Source organism: Bufo gargarizans, chromosome 2, assembly GCF_014858855.1.
Source record: "Bufo gargarizans isolate SCDJY-AF-19 chromosome 2, ASM1485885v1, whole genome shotgun sequence".
Classification (NCBI taxonomy): Eukaryota; Metazoa; Chordata; class Amphibia; order Anura; family Bufonidae; genus Bufo; species Bufo gargarizans.
This window is the reverse complement of record NC_058081.1, coordinates 551133004-551155033: the sequence shown is the minus strand read 5'-3', so window position 1 is coordinate 551155033 and position 22030 is coordinate 551133004. Positions and strand designations below refer to the sequence as shown.

Genomic DNA, 22030 nt, shown 5'->3' with positions numbered 1-22030 from the left:
CACTTATAGAATATGCCTATTCTTGTCCGCAATTGCGGACAAGAATAGGACATGCTCAATTTTTTTTCGGGAACGCAATTCCGTGTCCTGGCAGCACATTGTGCTGTCCTATAGAAATAAATGGGTCCACAGTTCCGTTCCGAAATTGCGGACGTGTGAATGGACCCTTATACACAGACATTTAGATTCATACAATTCCTGCACTGGCACAAATGCGTTGCCAGTGACCAACTGTCTGTGCTTAATCCTACGCGTAACCGTCGCTCGTGCATGAGGAGCTGCGGATGTGGCAGCAAGGTCCGAGAGGTATGTGGGGGTGGGAGAATCGGGAGGGGGGCCCATAATTTTTTTTTGCTATGGGGCCCAGTCATTTCTAGCTACGCCCCTGTCCTACCTTAGTAGCCCCTGATCAAGTGGGGTTTGTAAAAGGGCGCCAAATCACAGATAACTCAAGGAGAGTGCTGAACCTAATTGACTTTGTCAACCGTTCAAGAATTCCAACGGTGCTGGTCCATTTGGATGCTGAGAAGGCATTCGACCGAGTTAATTGGGCGTTTGTCTTCTCGGTACTCCACAAAATGGGCTTCCCTGAGCCCATCTTACAAGCCATAAAATTTCTCTATTCAGATCCTTCAGCCCAGGTACTAGCGAATGGTGTATTGTCTGACCCTTTTACGTTGTCTAATGGCACTAGACCGGGGTGTCCCCTGTCGCCTTTGATTTTTATTTTATCCTTAGAACCTTTGGCGTAGGGGATTCGTCAGGAGGAAGGAATAAAAGGAGTTTGTATAGGATATAGACAACACTGCATATCTATGTACGCTGACGACATAATATTGTCCTTGACCAACCCTCGGGTGTCTCTGAGGTCAGTGATGACTATCATCCGTTCCTATGGGGCTCTTTCATATTATAAAATTAACGAAAGCAAATCCCAAGCCCTCCCACCAGGGATTCCAGACAAAATCTTATCGCAAATGAAAGAAGAATTCACATTGGATTGGCAAAAATCCAAGGTTCAATACTTGAGATTTAATGTAACAACCACCCCCAAGAATTATATAAAGCAAACTTCCCACCTCTCTTGCAATCGCTTCAACCTGAGCTCAACCACATGGCCAGGGCAGAACTATCATGGCTAGGTCGTATTGCGGCCTTCCAACAACATACTCTCCCTAAGCTGTTATATTTATTTTGCACTATTCCTACCCCCATTCCAGTATCCTTTTTCAATTCAGCCAATAAAATGTTAAATGCCTTCATCTGGAACAAAAACAAGCCGAGAGTGGTGAGAAGTATAATGTACAGACATAAAAGGAGTGGGGGAGTAGGCCTACCCAACATTTACTACTATTTTCTAGCTTCTAGAATTAACCAGCTGAAGGAGTGGTGGAAAGGAGAAACAGGGAAACATTGGGTACATATTGAGCAGTCACAAATCCCAGGTCACAATCTACGCGCTCTACTCATGGCTGCATTGCATAACTGTTACACAGATATACAACCCGCATACTTCGTCTCTACATCTCTGGCGCTATGAAAAACATATCATGATAAAGGAAGTGATGCACCAATATCAATGGCGCATATCGCTCCACTTGAATCTCTGCAACATTTATCAAATGATCTGAACCTGAAGGAGTGGAGAGACAAAGGTATAAAAACGGTGGCCGACATTGTGACAGGGTCAGTCCTAAAACCCTTTGAAGCACTTAAATGTACTTTTAATATCCCCCCCAAAGAAGCCTTCTCTTACCTTAAAATAAAACACGCATTGGGAAACAATCTGTCTTATAGGCTTAAGGGCCACATTCAGTTATTACTCCGGTGGTCCGAGGCGAACCAGGTATATACAGGGATTAGATTTTTATACATGTATTTAGGGGATAAAGATCGCTTTATTAAAACAGCTCCACTTCTAACATGGGAAAAGGTTTTAAAAAGGACGTTTACTTTGGCGCAGTGGATAACGGCATATAAAGCAGCAATCTCCACCTTTAGATGTGCTTCACACATGGAGGCTTACATTAAAACTACACTCAGATGGTACTATACCCTGGTTAGGTTACACGCGTTTTTCCCGAGCTCTAGTACATTATGTTGGAGAGACTGTGGCGAGTATGGAACACAGTATCATATTCTTTGGGCTTGCCCGAGGATTTTTTCCATTTGGAGCTAAGTGTTCACCAAAATAACTGAGATTGTTGGATATAAGATCTCTCCACACCCAGCTCTTGCTTTATTATTAATAGACCTTGACAAATTTCCTCTCAAGTATAGGGTTATAATAGCCCATTTACTGTTAGCCACCAAGCTAGTAATCACAAGGAACTGGAAATGCAACAATATTCCTGACTTACAGGAAATAATTAGGTCAGTGGATAAGTGGATACAACCAGATCGTATGAATATATGCTGGCACATCAACGGTTCCAAGTGAGTCGCCATGTTCAATCATGGGGGTCCTGGAGGGGTCTGAATCCAACGATTTCGGAAAGACTGGAGTTAGGATGAGGTCTATTTGAGCAGATGGGGAGTGGGTTGCTTCAAAAGTACTTTGGATGGTATATACTTAACTCAAGTATTTCTGTAAACTTTAAGCACTGAATTTATGCTTGAAGACTTGACTTTGATTTGTTTTGATTTGACCTTGTTTTGTGCTATATGCGTATGCGTATATTTTGATTTAATGATTTGATTTATCCTTTACCTTGTAAAGAAAAACCATTGGAGATATGTGATTATTTCTAAACCGCTGTACTTGTAATTGTATACTATGGATATGAACATATTCTCTGATAATAAAAACTTATTGAAAGTAAAGGACAGGGAAGAATCCAATGTTACCCCTAGGCAGCTGGCCTGCGAGTCTGGAGAAAGTGTTGTGCTATTAACTGTGATAGACAGGTCAGGTAGGGGGTCTGAGTGACATAGGGGAAAGACAATTAATTCAGTTTGGGGGTTTATTGGAGCTGCAGTGTGTTTGAAATGAGTAGTCATCACATAGAGGTGATTTGCCTAGCCACATGATCCTCCATTAGAGGCCATCTTGTTGACAGGGCCTCCATGTGGACAGCACAGAACATTTGCCTAACAAGGTGTCATGGCTTATTACATATTACAAATGGCACAGAATATCAATAATGGCTATATTAGTATGTGCCATATAGTTATGTTATTTATTGCAGCTACCTTCATAAATAATTATTTTATAGGATGTTGATGCAAATCAGAAAACCTATAAAGGCCTTCTACACAGCCGCAAGGAATACCTGTATACTGAATTGCTCCAAGTTGATTTTAAGGCATACTCTAGTGTGTTTGTTTGTTATAATTGTTATACAATATCTTTATAAAAATCTAAAGATGTTGGTCTTCGGGCATTTTAAAGCCTTCTTCTCCATCCTAAGTATTACCTAAGGAATCAACTACAGCTTCTTCTCCAACTTGTTTTCTTTTTGCAGGTTTTCAAGAACAGTTGCATAGACATTGGTGACAAAAAAATGTAATAAATCCAAACAAGGTCTTCATAGTACGTGACGTGAGCTAACCAATTTAGCATCTTCATTTAGATGACTGACCTCCAGATTTGTTGGTCTTATTGGTGACCTCTGACTTGAACTGGAGAATATATTCCAGTAACATTGATCTATTCTGATTCCATTGCATTCTTTAGTTGGGTAATTACCGCACATACAGTCTCATGCCTGTAGTAGTCATTGTTTTCTGTAATGATCACAGCTGTTGTTCAGCATTTGGGTTACTGGGACAGACTGCTTCTGTGATTAGCTGCATCCTTTCATCTCGGCTACAAGCTTTTTACATTAAAAGACTCAAGGAATAAAGAAAGTAAAAATACACTTAATTGTATGTTATTCAAGCTGTAATCGAGAAAGGCTTTCATCTTCTTTCTGTTTACTATCAACAAAGGCGTTCTTTACGTAGATGTATTAAGAGAACATAGTAGTAATATATGAGGACACATAAAAGCTTCCCATTGAACTATTGCTATCTTTAGTACCAACATGGAAGCTGATTTCTTTGTACAAACTGTTATCAGGTGTATCAGCTTCAAAGGTGTCATCTATAATGGTGCACATAAGTACAACTTGTTCGATACCAGCTACTGTTTAGATCTGAACTCAAACATATCAAGAGGATCCAGAGTTTCAAAGGTTTTCCATCATCCATGTTGTTTTGTCCTTGAACGTAAATGAAATAAATTGCTTGTTGGAGAAGTATACACAGAGAAGGGAATCTAAAGGGCCATTTAGAAATGATTGTTCATCGGGTAATAGATCATTTATGCGGACACAAAACTTAGCGTTAGCCGGCAGAAGATTGTGCTGTGTAAACAGCCTCTGCTGCCGGCAAACAACGAGTCTATATGGGGATGAGCGATGGCATTAGCGATCACTCCTCCTCATACTGTGGAGGGGATTGCGGCATGTAAATGCAGTGCTCTCCTTCACTGATGAGCAGGTGATTGTCGGGAAGGAACTCTTCCTTCCCAACAATCGCCTGCTGTATCGTCCAGTGTAACCTTTGAACTACAAAATTGGTTCACTCTACCAAACCCTTCCATCCTAAGACAGGAAGAATTAGAGCCTTTCTCTGTTCCACTCTCCAATGTGCTTGTCAATCCAAGCCATACTCCTAATTTGCTTCTAGTGCATTGCTTAGGAGTAATTGTATGTTTTTCTGTTCAAACTGCCTATGGTAAATGGGCCAAGGCCTACTAAAGATAAGACCTTCCTTTCCATTAACTACATAATAATTCCATGGGTGTTTTAAGATGTAGGTTGTCAACCTGTGGATATGTACCCCAGAGGTTACATGGCCTGACTGTAGGGGGTCATTATGCTGTGCTTTTAATCAGCAATGCTTTGTAAGATCATAGCTTTAGGGTTCCTTTATTGATTTGTTTGAGTGAGAGTAGTTGCTTTAGAAGCTCTAGCTTTCATTTGACACACAAAGATGAATGATATCACAAAGTGGTTACAGGTCATTTCAGGTACAGTCTTAATGCTCTGATGTGAGTGCACAACCAATACAAGTTCAAAGAGGTTTATGATAAATCCATATACTGTATCTGTACCTACAATGTTGCCAATTTTATATCACTTTTGCTTATTATTACATGTCAACTGAGCAATCATAATAAGAATAGCTGAAGGTACTACTCTTTCTTAATTTTCACAGAGATCTTTGGAGTCATTTAAACATGATGTAGTTCTATACATATCCTTGTATATCCTACAAGAACCAGTTACATCTCCTGAAGCAATCCTCCTGTTTAAAGTTATATCATTCCTTATAGAAAATACCTAATATGTTGCTATACAAAGTTTCAATGTACTAACCGGACTCTCCATACAAAGGGTGAGAGGCTGAGGTGGAGGAGGGTTTGGGAATTTTCTTATGCATGGATTTTCAGAGTCCAGCTCTTCATATTTCTGAATAATCTGTTTCAGGTGCCATTCCCTAGCAAACAATTGTAAAAAGAAGATAAGCCCTGGAGTTTACTATTCCAACTGGAGCATGTCTAATCCATTCCATGTGGTATCCCCTACTATGTTCCTGCAGAAATTTACATAATATATCCAAAAGCTATTAACCAGCTCACTGCAGGAATCAGCAGACTTGAGTTTATAGATGATTTCATAAGTCATCTGGGGTATTCTACTTAAACTGTAAGAATATACTGTATATGATAGTAAATAGGTATTTGATCATTACTAATGCATGCATACCAAATTTTATGCAATGTCTCATTCCTTAGTTAATTTATGTATATACTAGCCTTACTTGGTTTTCAGGATGATGGAAAGACCAAGGTTCTGGTGGCTGATGGTCTCTGTCAGGTGAGCAATTTCTGATTGTAGCTTCTGAATATTTTGGTCCAAGTCATTGTTATCTAGAATGGGTATAAATGTAACAACTTTCACATACAATCAAATAATGAAATAGTCATTTAGTTATATTGTCCAGGAATTTCTAGAAGAAAAGACTGTAGAAAATGATCTTTAATATAGAGCACACATAGAGTTTGCAATGTATTGAGCAACTCATTGTTACCCACCAAGACAGGCCTCATGAACTTCATGGAATGGACCGATCGAATTTTTAAAAAATTCAATTTGCCGGTTCGCTGAATTCTTCAGGAAAAATTTGGTTCGATACGAATAAATTTGCGGCGAATTACGTAAAAAAATGGCTATTTCCAGGCTGCTGAGAGCCTTTATAGTGGTGTAGACCACTGTACCTTTTAGTAACACGCATAGGGAGTCTCCTTTGGTAGTGAAATAATACTGTAAGTCTATATGACATGCAGATGACAGGCGTCGCTCTTAGAGTCACAGCATACTTCAGTTATTTGGGCGATCACGGGGTCAAAACTGACCAAATAACTCAAGTATCAACTCAGCCTTAGGCTACATTTACACGACCGTATGTGTTTTGCGGTCCGCAAATTGCGGATCCACAAAAAAAACTGGATAACATCCGTATACCATCTGTTTTTTATGCGGATCCATTGTAACAATGCCTAAGGGTACTTTCACACTAGCGTTTTTATTTTCCGTTGTTGAGTTCCGTCGGAGGAGCTCAGTACCGGACGAAAACTGATCAGTTTTATCCTAATGCATTCTAAATGGAGAGTTCAGGATGCATCAGTTCAGTTCCTCTTACCTTTTTTGGATGGAGAAAATACCGCAGCATGCTGCAGCTTTATCTCCGGCCAAAAATACTGATTACTTGCCGGGATAGAATTAATTTACATTGAAATGTATTAGTGCCAGCATTAAGTATTCCTGCAAAACGGATCCGGCTTTCCCGTCTGCGCAGACCTTTAAAAAAAAATAAAAAATTAATACCAGATCTGTTTTTACGGATGACACTGGAGAGACGGATCAGTTTGCGTCATAAGACATACTTATGCGGACAGCACACTGTGTGCTGTCTGCATTTTTTGCCGACCCATTAAAATGAATGGGTCCGCATCCTATCTGCAAAAAAAACTGAACAGACACGGAAACAAAATGCGTTCGTGTGCATGAGGCCTTACAGGTAGATGTTAGCATCAAGAAGAAGTGCACTCTTTTTACACCGTCGCCAGCTGATTCCACATAGATGTTATCAGAAACTGGTCTATTAAACGCTTATACAAGAAGAGCCCCCCGAAAGAGTGGAGAGGAGTGTCAGCAGTAAGTTTGTGTTGACGTCACTGATTAATTTTCCCCATTCTCTGATCCGTCAGAACAATTACCCAGAAAAAACGGATCCTGTCTGTGGAGGGTACGCCTTCACTCGGTCAGCATTTGGTCAATAATCAATCAGCATTGCTAAAGGCAAAAGAAAACGGAGCGGATATAAAACAGAGATGACACGTAAATGGAATTTTGCATGTCTTCTGTGTTTTCTAGCTGCTTTTGGCTACCAAATCATAAGCCAATTCTGATGGGACCATACAGGCCTTAAAGCTGCTACACAGACAGGATCCGTTGGGCTTCTCGTTTTTCTTTCCTTCTGAAAGATCAGAAGAAGTGTCAAATAAATGATTATGTCAGCCAAGACGAAAGGCAAAATAGTGGGCCAGTCATGAAGTGGGGAGGGTGGGAACAGCATGAGAAGTCCACAGAGTGGACCTATGAATAAAGATGTCCTTGCAGTTTACCCGTTTTGCTGAGAATTTAGCTCGTTCGCGATATGAATATGAAAATATATGGCGATGTTTGCATGCGCAATATTCTTTTGCATTGTGCCGAACTTTGACCCATGACACATCCATCAGGTGGGACAGGACAGTCAATTGAGACGTTTCACCACTTAGACACACACCCACCCTATAACAGAACCCGATCTGGCAGACATTTTGCATTCTGTGTTTTGCCAGTGTAGGGAGAGGTTGCCTTGTGGGGCAGGAACAGACTGTTAGGGACACCAAATGCTAGCTAATAGGGCCACAAAAGTCCTTATAAGGACTGGTATAAGTGCGCTATCGATAGGTGTGTTATACTGAGGGGTGTGATATACTTATACTTTGTAACATAGAAAGTATATTATAGTGCATTTGTATTGTGCAACAGTTGTGTGCGGTTCTGCTGCAATACTGCAGCCATATAGAAGGACAAACGCTATTGGAATAACTAATTGCAACTGGTGCGATATACCTGCTTCCACCAAATATTGATTGAGGCCTGCGATACACCAGCTTCCACAAAATACTGATTGAGGGGTGCGATATACCTGCTTCCACCAAATATTGATTAAGGGGTTCTATATCCCTGTTTCCACAAAATACTGATTGAGAGGTGCGATATACCTGCTTCTACAAGATACTGATTATAGGGTTCTATATACCTGCTTTCACAAAATACTGATTGAGGGGTGTGGTATACCTGCTTCCACCAAATATTGATTAAGGGGTTCTGTATCCCTGTTTCCACAAAATACTGATTGAGAGGTGCGATATACCTGCTTCCACAAAATACTGATTAGGGGTTTGATATACCTGCTTCCACAAAATACAGATTGAGGGGTGCAATAAAACTGCTTCCACAAAATACTGATTAAGGGGTTTGATATACCTGCTTCTACAAAATACTGATTGAGGGGTGGGATACACCTGCTTCTACAAGATACTGATTATAGGGTTCTATATACCTGCTTTCACAAAATACTGATTGAGGGGTACGATATACCTGCTTCCACAAAATATAGTTTGAGGGGTGCGATACATCTTATTCCACCAAATATTGTTTCAGAGGTTCTATATACCTGTTTCCACAAAATACTGATTCAGGAGTGCGATATACCTGCTTCTACAAAATACTGATTCAGGGGTTCTATATACCTGCTTCCACAAAATACTGATTTAGGGGTGCGATATAACTGCTTCCACCAAATATTGATTGAGGCCTGCAATACACCGGCTTCCACAAAATACTGATTGAGGGGTGTGATATACTTGCTTCTACAAAATACTGATTGAGCTGTGTGATATATCTGATTCCACCAAATATTGATTAAGGGGTTCTATATCCCTGTTTCCACAAAATACTGATTGAAAGATGCGATATAAATGCTTCCACAAAATTCTGATTAAGGGGTTTGATATACCTGCTTCCACAAAATACAGATTGAGGTGTGCGATATGCCTTCTTCCACAAAATACTGATTGAGGGGTGCGATATACCTGCTTCTACAAAATACTGATTATGGGGTTCTATATACCTGCTTCCACAAAATACTAATTGAGGCCTGCGATGTACCTGCTTCCACAAATACTGCTCTTCTCTAGGAAACTTTGGCACAAGATCATTTTGAAAATGACAGGCAGAGGAAGAGGCGGGCAGTTCCGCAGGGGTGGAAGTGGTGGGGCAGGTGCACCAGGCTGAAGGCTAAGTGGGAAGTTGGAGAAGGTGTGTGCGATTACATCAAAGGACGCACCAGAGTTGGTTGAGTGGCTCACTCAGCCTTCTGCACCCTCCTCATCCTCTGTATCTGCACCTTCCTCACTCTCTGTTGTGTGCACCCCCAAAGACACCACCACCACCATAGCCCCTCCACTCGAGTCAGAGGAATAATTTTCCCATCAATTTCCAGAATTTACTGATGCACAGCCATTCTTGGCATTGGATGAGGAAGAAGAGGTAGCAACGGCTGCCACCCAGAGGTCTGATAACAGTACCCAGATCAGCCCAAGGAGGGTGATCCCTGCTGTTGCTGCCTACTGCGAGACCTCTAATGTCAGTGGTGGTGAAGGTGATGACGATGACGTGTCGATGGACGTCACGTGTGTGCCCACAAGAGAGGAAGAGGAAGGGAGTTCAGAAGGAGAGACGGTGCAGCAGATAGGGAGGAGGATAAGAAGCAAGCAGAACTCATAGTGCACAGGAGGCACAAATCTGACTGCAAATGTATCTGGAGCGAACCATCCACCATGCACGGTCACATCTTGCGCTCCCAGGACGCTGGCACATGGCTCCGCAGTGGGCTTGTTTTTAACGTGTCAGCTGCTGACAATAGTGTTGCCATCTGCAACCTGTGCTGTCAACGCATAAGTTGTGTTAGGCCCAACACTCGCCTAGGGACGACCGCCTTAACAAGGCACCTGGCCTCCCATCACCGAGCCGTGGGAGCAACGCCGTCAGAACCCACAAAGCCACACTCCCGGTGCTCCGCGTCCTACCTCTTCTCCTCACTCCTCTCATTTGTCCTCCAATTCTCCTTCCACAATTCCGTCGTCACGTTCATCTGGCAGAAGGCAGGCGTCTGTGGTCCAAATGTTTGAGAGTAAAAAGTTGAAGACACTGGATAACCCTCTTGCGCAACGATTGACTGCTGGCTTGTCGGAACTGCTAGCCCGCTAACTACTGCCATATATACTGGTGGACTCGGAGGCCTTTCGAAAATTTTGGGCCATTGGCACACCGCAATGTAAGTTCCACGGAAGGAAATATTTCTCCCAGAAGTGCATCCCAGAGCTTTATGGCCATGTTCAGCAGCAAGTGAGTAGAACTCTGTCACACAGTGTTGGTGCCAAGATACATCTTACCACAGACACGTGGTCCAGCAAACACGGGCGGGGAAGGTATATAACTTTTACTGCCCTCTGGGTAAACCTTCTGATGGCCGTCAAGCATGTAACCCGTGGCACCCGTGTGAATTTGGTGTTACCGCCACGGATTGTCTGAAGGACTGCCTCTTCTTCTCCTCCTCCTACTCCATCCTCCCTCTCCTCCTCCTGTTCGAACTCTGCAGCAGGACACGTTTTGGGGAGCTTGGTTTCTTTTCACCACGCCAGTGGCTGCTTATGCGCGACGCACGTAGACTTCTACGGCCATTTGATGAGATCACCAAACTGGTCAGTTGCAGCCACGGTGCCATCAGTAACATCATAACTTACGCCTTATTTCTGGAGTGTGCATTGCGTCGTGTCATTGATCAAGCCATCAAGGAGCAGGAGCTGGAAGATGAGGAAGTCTCAATGCTGAATGAATTCCCAGGGGGGCTACTCCATCTGAGACAAGTCATCAAGAGTCTGAAGAGGAGTCACAGGAGGATAGTGGCTGGAGGTAGGAGGAGGAAGAGGAGCAAGAAGAGCAGGCTTTGAGGGGGACTTTAAACTTTTTTTGGGATCCCTGGTGTTGTCTGTGGCTGGGGGGAGGAGATCGAGGACGACATTCTCCTGGGCGATGAGCAAAAGCCAAGACACTCCACCACTTCCAATTGAGTGCAAATGGGGGCTAACACAGAGGGCTGTCAGAATGGAGCATTTCCAGGCCTTGCTGCGAGAGATGCTGCATTCTGCTGTTGCGGGCGCTGGCAGAGGAATTTCCACCCACAGCGAAACAGATGTGGGTACCAATCACACTGCACCTGCAAGAAGAGGGCGGTTTGAAGATGTGTTGGTCACTTTTGATATGAGATCATTCTTCCAGTCAACCCATCGACAGCCGTCCTAAGGATCCAGCCTCAATGAACGCCTAGACCAACAGGTGTCCGACTGCATCGGGTTAATGGCTGATGTGGACACTCTGAGAAGCAAGGAACCCCTGGACGACAGGGTGCGCAGGCTTGACCTGTGGCCAGAGCTGGCACAATTTGCCATGTAACTCTTAGCTTGCCCCTCGTCGAGTGTCCTGTCCGAAAGGACGTTCAGCGCAGCAGGGAGGATCGTGACCGATAAGCGCACTCGCCTAGCTCGCGACAGTGTGGACTACCTCGCATTTCTAAAAATGAATGAGGCATGGATCTCGGAGGAATTCAACACCTGTGACGATCACGTGTAAATGAATTTCTTCATGCCAGCACACACAAATCCGCCACCACTCAGAACAAAGAATGGTTCTTGTCTTATGTATAAACAGCGGCATAAAAGTATTTTTCTGTTAGGTAAATGCATAATGTTTGGGGCCTGTACTCCACTGGCCTGCAGTAAAATTGTTATCCACTGACCGTCTAATATACCTCCAGCCACATAATCACTTGTTCTTTTCTATCCAGTGAATGCATAATTTTTGGGACCTGTACTCCACTGGCCTACAGTAAAATTGTTATCCAATGACCGTCTAATATACCTCCAGCCACATAATCACTTGTTCTTTTCTGTCCAGTGAATGCCTAATGTTTGGGGCCTGTACTCCACTAGCCTTCAGTAAAATTGTTATCTACTGACCGTCTAATATACCTCCATCCACAAAATCACTTGTTCTTTTCTGTCGAGTGAATGCATAATTTTTGGGGCCTGTACTCCACTGGTCTACAGTAAAATTGTTATGCACTGACCGTCTAATATACCTCCAGCCACATAATCACTTGTTCTTTTCTGTCAGGTGAATGCATAATTTTTGGGGCCTGTACTTCACTGGCCTACAGTAAAATTGTTAGCACTGACTGTCTAGTATACCTCCAGTCACACAATCACTTGTTCTTTTCTGTCAGCTGAATGCCTAATTTTTGGGGCCTGTACTCCTGTGGCCTAAAATAATTATTTTCTAGGCTCCAGCAGGGCACATTTTTGAGAGTTTCCCTTTAAGACGCAAAAAAATGAAAATGCAGATTTTTTTGTGGGAATTTTTGCCATTGACCCCCCTCTGATATGTCACTGTCCATGTCGTGGGACTATTTGTGCACTTCTAGTAAGTATTTGGTGGCTGCAAATATGACCTGAAGGTTTTTAAGGTTCACCTGCCATTAAAGTGAATAGGGCTTGCAGCGAACGCGATGTTCGTCCATCACTGCCTATGACATAGTGGTGAGGTGAAAGCAGCATGAGGAGACCACACAGTGGCACAATGACAGAGTCTGGAGGTGGCAGCAGCATGAGTAGGCCACAGAGTGGCAAGGTGACATACTGTGGAGGTGGGTGGCAATACCAGTACCCTCTGAAGATGGTGGGTTAAAGAAGGAGCACTTGGCATCAGATGTGTGACATCAGGCGGGTAACTGCATCAGAATAGTAGCTGAGGCAGGTAGCCTGAAGAAACTGGTCTCTTTTGTAAAATTGTTGGTGTGGCACCATGGATTATCTATTCTGATGTATCAGACATTGGTTTGTGGAAATCCTGGCTGATCCACGCCTGATTCATCTTGATGCAGTGTCCCACTATGTGCTATATGTGGGCACTTTAAACTCTTGCTAAATGTAATATCAAATGTATTGCAGTGAAATTTACCTTTAGTCTCAGCTAGATGGTGCTTGCACCACCTATATATATATAGCTGGGGGGGGGGGGTGTAAAGTTAGCGTGTCAGATTCTAATGAAGAGATGAGGAAGGAGGAGGTGGAAATTAGTTTTTCCACCAAAATTATTCAAAAATGATTTTAACGCATATAAGTGCAGTGCTTCATGCTGAATACAAGATTTTTTTGTCCACCAAAGTAATAAAAAAAAATTTTTTACCGCATATAAGTGCAGCGCTTAATTTTGAATACAAGATTTTTTCCACCTAAATAATTAAAGGATTTTACCACATAGAACTGCAGAGCTGAATACATTTTTTTCCCAACGAAATAAGTCACAAAAGATTTTACCACATATAACTGCAGCGTTGAACTCTGAATGAAATTAGCTTTTTCACCGAAATAATTCACAAAAGATTTTAACGCATATAAGTGCAGCGCTGAACACTGAATAAAATGTATTTTTCCACCAAAATACTTCAATAAAGATTTTACCACATATAACGGAGCACGGAGATGGAAAGGGTCTTCGGATTCCCCCCGCACTATACAGACGTCTCAGAAATGAACCACTGCTCCCGACAGCAGTTCCTGGGAAGGTAATGGAGCGTCCTGGTCATCCTGCATCTATTAGCTCCACTAAAGGATTATTTTGAAAGTGTGTAGAAGCCACAGGGGGCCCCCACGTTGCAGATTTATCATGAAGACATCATGGAGATTTAACCGCATATAACCGCAGCGCTGACCGCTGAATAACTTTTGTTTTTTGACCGAAATACTTCAATAAAGATTTTACCACATATAACCGCCGCACTGACTGACTGCTACAGCCGCTACTTCCATGAATCCCTGCTACGCTACCCTGTTCATGTTTGGCTCACATATAACCGTGAACTGAGAATGTATTTTTCTGTTTGTACTGAAATCGACCATTAAACGTTTTCAACACATCGAACCGCTGCCGACGTGAACTGAGAATGTATTTTTCTTTTTGTACTGAAATACAAAATTACACATATAAGCGCTGCACTGACTGACTGCTACAGCCAGTACTTCATTAAACCCCTGCACCACTACTTCCCGGGCAGGTAGGCTGCTGTGAATCAGGTGCTCTACCCCGGGCACATTTGGCTCCGACCTCCCACTGCTGCCACCCTGCTGACTCCCAGCCATGCTTTCAACACATATAACCACCAACGTGAACTGAGAATATATTTTTATTTTTGTACTGAAATAGGCCACTAAACGCTTTTGCCACAAATAAGTGCACCAGTGAAATGTGTATATATTAGTTTTTTTACTGTAATACCCCCCTATACGCTTTCAACAGATAAAACTGCAGAAGTGAACTGAGCAGGGCTTTTTTTCTCAGAGAAAAGGTGGTGGAACTCACCCCCCCTCCCCTGGCCACGCCCTTAACCACCCCTAGGACCGCCCCCTAAAACTGCCCCTTTAGAGAACAGGGATGCAAGTAAAATTTGGGGGGGGCTATAAAAGTCCAGCCCAGCAAAGAAACCCCCCAGATGGGGATGGCACTGTTAATGGGGGATCTGGGGATCGCACTGTTATGGGGTGGAGGATCTATGGATGGCACTGTTATGGGGAATCTGTGGATGGCATCCACAGATCCCCCATCCTATAACAGTGCCATCCACAGACCCCCCATCCTATAACAGTGCCATCCACAGACCCCCCATCCTATAACAGTGCCATCCACAGACCCTCCCATCCTATAACAGTGCCATCCACAGACCCCCCAACCCCATAACAGTGCCACCCACAGACCCCCCACCCTATAACAGTGCCACCCACAGACCCCCCCTTAACAGTGCCATCCACAGACCCCCCCTTTAACAGTGCCATCCACAGACCCTCCCCTTAACAGTGCCATTCACAGACCACCCCCACCCCATAACAGTGCCATCCACAGACCCCCCCACCCCATAACAGTGCCATCCACAGATTCCCTCCACCCCATAACAGTGCCAGAGGGGGCAGCATGAATCATTATTAATTGAATTACACATTATATAACTGTACTGGAGCGGCGGGGCCAGAGCACAGTGAACGCACTGGCCCCCAGCTCCTCCTCCCAGTCCCTCCCCGCTGATACATCGCAGCCTGCCATGTTGGAGCATGGCAGGCCGTGATGTCAAAAGGTGGCGGAACGCTGTTCCGGTGTGTTCCGTCAGAAAAAAAGCCCTGGAACTGAGCATATTTTTTTTTTTTTTGGACTGAAATGGGCCACTATATGATTTCACCAGAATTAATTGCAGAAATGCACTAAGAATATATTTTTCTTTTTTTACTCTAATACGCCCCTATACGCTTTCACCAGAAATAACTGCAACAATGCAGTGCATATATATTTTTAAATAACTGTAGAAGTGACCTGAGAGTATATATTTCTTTTTGAAAAGAAATAGGCCACTATACGCTTTAACCAGAAAACACTTAAATAGTGCAGTGCGTATATATTTTCTTACTTTACTGAAATACACCCCTATGGGCTTTCACCAGAAATAACTGCAACAGTGCAGTGTGTATATATTTGTCTTTTTTTTAATGAAATACGCCCCTATACAATTTTAGCAGAAATAGCTGCAGAAGTGACCTGAGTATATATTTATTGTTGGAATGAAATAGTCCACTATACGCTTTAACCAGAAAACAACAAATAATGCAGTGCGTATATATTTTTATTATTTTACTGAAATACACCCCTATACGCTTTCACCAGATTTAACTGCAACAGTGCAGTGCATATACATTTTTCTTTTTTTACTGCAATACGCCCCTATATGCTTTGACCAGAAATAACTGCAGAAGTGAAATGCAGGTATATTTTTCTTTTCGTACTGAATAAGATACTAAGATATAAGCCACTGAAGGCTTTACAACATAACACTTGCAGCCCAATAACAAAAAGCTTTAATGACAATGCTGTCTAATGACTATTTGGATCCCCAAATAATCGTTCCCTGCACTTGTAAATCACTTTCATATCAATGTCCCTAGTGCCTTCTGACATCTCTCCCTGCACTAAGATATCGTCAAATGATTTATCCCTATCCTTTCCCTGTACTTATAAATCCTTTTTTAAGTTTTTTTTAAACATAGAGGTTTTTACAATAGATGGTCCTAGCTCATCACACGTCTGTCCCTGCACTCTGAAAGCTGAAAAAAAGCAGAATCTAAGATGGCCACCGTATTTATAGGGCTCTGACATCACAGGGCTGGCTGGCTGCCGATTGGCTGCATGCAAGCATGTCAATCTGGGTGATCCCGCCTTCTCAGAGTTCCTTGCCCCATGTTCTCAGTCCTCACACGTGTAGCCGCCATTTTAGGAAAATTACCATGAAGCGTGAGGAAATTCGCATTCGTTGCGAATTTAAGTTTTCCAGAAATTCAGATCGAATTCCACTTCGCCAGCATCGATTCGCTCATCTCTTGTGATGTTATTTTCTATGTCAAAATTTATATATATAAAAAAAAAACAAGAAAAAAACAAACAAAAAAACAACAAAATCGTGGAGATCTCGCACTGGCCATTAAGCCTAATAATAGGCGCCAATTATTGGTCTGTACAGATGACTTTACTGTGGTTATATGCTTATCATTACAGGCAGAATTGCGATGACACATATTGCCTATATATAAATAGCACATGTTCTACCATTCACAATAGTGGATAATCACAGCTTATCTGCTCCCTTCCAACCTCTGCACAGGTCACACAGCATGCCTGGGAAACCTCTCTACTAAATCAATGAGGTCCTCTACTGTCCATTGTGTCTTTGGCACATGTTGACTGCTATAAAGCATATTTCTAAATGCCGTTAACAACTCAGGCAAACTGGCAGCCCTTATAATCATGTTCAAAACTAAGAATAAAAAATCTGCAATCAGATAATAAAAACAAATTGGAAAAAAGTACCGTATATACTCGAGTATAAGACAAGTTTTTTGGCACATATTTTTGTGCTCAAAAAGCCCCCTTGTCTTATACTCGAGTCTAGGTCTTGATTGCGAAAATTCACAAAAATAAAAATCGCATTCAAATTTTCGCATAAAAATTTGCATGAACTGGTATTTTCCCAAAAATCGAATATTCGCTTTAGTTGGTTTTTGTAATGTTAAAGTTATTGTTGATACCATATTGTTTTTCTTTGAAATAAATATTCAAAAACCTTTAACCTACTGTTTGATGCCTCAATTAATGTAATTTTATTGATACGGTATCTATTTTTATTTTTGAAATTTACCAGTAGCTGCTGCATTTCCAACCCTAGTCTTATACTCGAGTCAATAATTTTTCCCATTTTTGGGGGGTAAAATTAGGGCCCTCGGCTTATATTCGGGTCGGCTTATACTCGAGTATATACGGTATATGTGTCACTGGTTTTAACTGACAAAAAAAATAATAATTGTTATACATTCCCTTTAAAACGATGAAGCCATGATCATAATACTGTTTTCTGAGTATCTTACCTCCTTCTAACCAGTCACCCGTGGTATATTTATTTTCATTTTCTTCTGCCCATGGCTCTTTAGCCCTGCAGATGAGTAACACAGGCACACACATAAAGGAATAGTCTATTTATATTAGAAATCTGGTTACTTTATAATAATGTAGGTTCAGTAAACATATAGATGTCCACATATCTAACAAATCATATAGCATTCCTGTAGCTAGTTCATTCACAAGTCATTTGCCATCACTAAACTGCCTACCTTTGAATACATTGCTTCATTATGTACAGGAGAAATGCAGTCAGACAGATCTTGACTTGTCTTTTGTACTGCTGGAGACTAGATAGGCAAGTGAGCACCATTGACAATGGCAATGGAGAGAGTGTATTCACTTACTCTGCTTTGTTCTACTGTTCTGCTGGAACACTGTTCGTAGGTAGTGCCACATGATGTCTTGAGAAGTGCTCACCCTTCTTGGGTGAAATGTACAAAGCTAAAGAACTGTGTTAGAGTCATTAGTCCCATTCATTGTTGTAGCAATAAAGCCAATATGGCAGCATTGGCAAAATTTACTAAAAAAATTAAAAAGCTGTATACGACTAGTAAAAATGTCTGCATTTTCTCTAAACAACACAACTTATGTCCATGGGTTGTTTCTGATATTGTGGCTCATTACTATTCAAATGAATAGGTCTTGGATGCAATATGAGAAACAACCCACAGACAAGAGTGGTGCTGTTTAGGGAAAATTAAACAATTTTACTAGTCTTATATAGTGGTCTTAAATAACCCCTTTAAAAATAAATTCATTAATTTGTGACATTCTGAAGTGTAATGAAATAATCTAAATTAGGGTCACAGTAGGTTTCTTATAACGGCTTAGTAATTTTACGTTTTTCAATTTATGAATGTGTTGGTTCAAATGTGGTCAGTCTTGCATTTTGATGGTTGGCAGCATATACCGAGACATTTCTATTCTACTAACATTTCCCAATTCATATTAAGAGAGTCTCGTGAGCTTTATTTTGTATCAGCCACGTTCAATATCTTTCAGCATTCAGCTAAATTATTGAGTTGAGGCCTCAAGTTAATAATATGTCTGAGCATGTGTACAGTTATTGTGCTCTCTGTGAAAAAAAAGCGGCCATACAAAGCGCAGACATTTCCATGATAATAAGGTCACCCAAACATAAAAAAAAACTAAGAAATCAGAAAGAATAGGTTGTACAGTACATTGTTATCCTGAGATCTTTCAGACTATGATAGAAGCTGATGGACAACTGTAATGTTCTAAGAGACGTGACTAACTTGTTTTATGAAAGGACATCCAGAGGACACTTACATGAGAACATTCTAGATGTGGACCTGGAATGCATATGCATCACAATAGAGATTGAAGGCATCTACAATGTTAAAGAGATACTGCATCATATATCCATGTTCAACTTAGTAAATGGGAGGCGGACATACTGACAACTTGGACAGTGCTAGATGCTAATACCAGCTGTGGCTCAGAACCCCTTTAAGGTGTATTCACATCACATTCACTGTAATTTTTCAATAATCCAGTGGCTAAATCAGAGAAAGCTCCAATATAGTCTCATTTTATACAACTTTATATGCCATAAAATAGCATATATCATCTATGCCCCCCCCCCAGTAGTCCACTGTTTAGAATATACAGCAGTAGGTATATTGAGATATAAATGTCAAGTAGATGACAAAATAACTTTTTTCTGGTATGTATCATACGATATGCCCTAAATGCCTGATAAGACGGTTTCTAGTATTGGGGGTAGTGAGGCAGAAAGAGAGAGTAGTCAATATTCAGTTTCCCTGCAGCGCCACCAAAGGGATAAGTAAGAATTACACAATGTCTATTCAAATCAATAGATTATGAGTGTAGTGCTGCACTGGGCAGGTCCTCCAGAGTGAAAGGAGCTCTCTGTAAATACTCTCCATTTTGTGGTTTTCTGAGATTTTTTAACTGATGACCTATCCTCTGGGTTAACTCCATCTATCCTGCTATTACCTCACTAAATGTTTGGTACGCACATGTGGGGGACATTCGGACGGAGTGGATGGATGGTAATATGAAATTGCCAAGGTGAATACCAGAAAAGATATTTCAATACCAAGATTTTGAGGCAGACTTGGTTTTCAGCAAGTGGTCATAAAAATGGTGATGAAATGTTATTACCATACTCCCTGGCCTCCCACATCACAGGTAGGGGGGGGGGGGGCGGATGATGGGGGGGGGGGGGGTTTACTGACCCTTTTTAACACATGCAGGGAGAAAAGCAAACTGTAATTTTTGGGGGGATCACTAGCTTGATGGACTGACCAATATTTCTGCTTCCCCAGGCAACTGGACTTAACTGTCACGTAACGTATTAAGTTCTGTTTTTATCCCTTTTATTTTACAAACTGTTATTTTGCACTGTATGTATATGTCTGTGTATTTTAGCTTATATTTTTTATGATAACCCTATAGTTTGTACGCACTGTTCTTTTTTATATTAAAACTTTACTTCAAGGGCCTTTTTGTGTTCTAACGTTTCCATGACCTTAGAAGAAGCGTTACCTAGATTGATTTATTAACCCTGTGAATGCTAACAGCTTTAGAGAGTACTAAGGAGTTATTTAATGCAAAGGTGTCCCGTCAGCCTAATATGACAAGTGATGGCAGCTAAGATTGATTCGTTTCAGGAAGTAGTGCTGACAGAGGGAGGTCCAGTGTGATCCTGCAGGCTCCCCTCCTGAATCTAAGTCCCTGATCCTGACAGGTCACACATTCCCTTTAAAATGAGGTAGGGTATGGCGATTGAGGGCAACTTAGTCAAGCTCTGAATGTTCCTTAGCACAGACTGTGGATCAAAATCCTTAAGAAAGTAGAACCCAATGCTGTACAGGTTGTTTATTAGACATTTACAGTACGCATAAGTTTAGTTTTCAAAGACAAGGACAATTACCTATCTGACAGCCTTTATCTGATATTAATGAATTTCTTCTAATTTATTCTTTATCTCGTCTGCAGCACCACCAAATCTTGCCTCCGATTAACCCAGAGGCTTTTCAATGGAGAACACATCACCTTGTCTGGGAACAGAAAGGTATTGAATGACATAGGAGATAATAAAATAATAGCTAATTACTAGTGTTGGGCGAGCATGCTTGGCCAACACTGTTTTGACTCAAGCATCGCGATTCTTGGCACATCGCAGTGTTTGGTGTACGCAGAGAAGTACTGGGACTCACTGTAGTGCCGTAGCCATGTTGGTTACCGGCATTACAGTGATTGGCTGGCCAGAACGCGTCCTCGGGTGCTATATAGCACCCAATGACACGTGGTTCAGCTCAGTCTCAGTCAGGGAGAGCTGCAGTAGAAGGGACAGATAATGTAAGGACAGGAATTTTATTTTATTTTTTCAGGCAGGGTTTACTGTTAAAAGGTGCTAGAGACCCAAAAGTCCTTTTAAGGACTATTGTTTTAGGCCGAATCCACACGGCCGTGTTTGCGGCCGAGAGCGGGCCGTGAAAACCCTGCCGGGATACCTGCTGACTGCTGGATGGCGTCATGGGTTGCTATGACGCCGTGCGCTTCATGCAGCCGCTCCTGTACAGTAATACACTATACTAGTCAGCAGGAATCCCGGCAGGGTTTTCACGGCCCCCTCTCGGCCGCGGAACACGGCCGTGTGCATTCGGCCTTATCTGGCTGCAATATATATTATTAGCGCAACCTGTGCTAAATTGCATGCAATTGTTTGGCCGCTGCTGACAGTGACACAACCTCTGCTACATATGTTGTGTTACATTTGCGCATCCTAAACGTCTGTGACATTCAGTGCAATTGTTTGGCCGCTGTTGACCGCGTCATTACCTAAGCTACATCTACTGTATAACATTTGCGCATCCTAAATATCTGTGACATTCAGTGTAATTTTTACTTAACCGTTGGTGACAGCGACATTACCAGCGCAACGTCTCCTGTATAACTTTTGCTTATCCTAAATATCTGTGACATTCAGTGCAATTTTTTAAACGCTGCTGGTGACAGCGACATTACCTGCGCTACATCTCCTGTATAATGCTTGTGCATCCTAAATATCTGTGACATTCAGTGTAATTTTTTCGCCGCTGGTGACATCGACATTACCTGCGCTACATCTCCTGTATAACATTTGTGCATTCTAAATATCAGTGACATTCAGTGTCATTTTTTCTTATCCGCTGGTGACAGCGACATTACCTGCACTACATCTCCTGTATAATGTTGGCGCATCCTAAATATCTGTGACATTTTGTGTACTTTATTTTCACATACACTTACAAAACCTGCACTACTGTACGTGTGACATACTTGCA

The 22030-nt window shown here is 42.0% G+C and overlaps 1 protein-coding gene across 1 annotated transcript in view; it reads right to left on the bottom strand.

Moving 5' to 3' along the window:
* Positions 1-22030, bottom strand: part of C2H19orf81 (chromosome 2 C19orf81 homolog) — a 59560-nt gene that overhangs the window by 22749 nt on the left and 14781 nt on the right. The window contains exons 2-4 of the mRNA XM_044277518.1: positions 17681-17745; positions 5809-5917; positions 5364-5484 (exon numbers count right to left, since the gene is read on the bottom strand). Coding sequence (XP_044133453.1) covers positions 5364-5484; positions 5809-5917; positions 17681-17745 — 295 coding nt within the window. The remainder of the gene's footprint in view (positions 1-5363; positions 5485-5808; positions 5918-17680; positions 17746-22030) is intronic.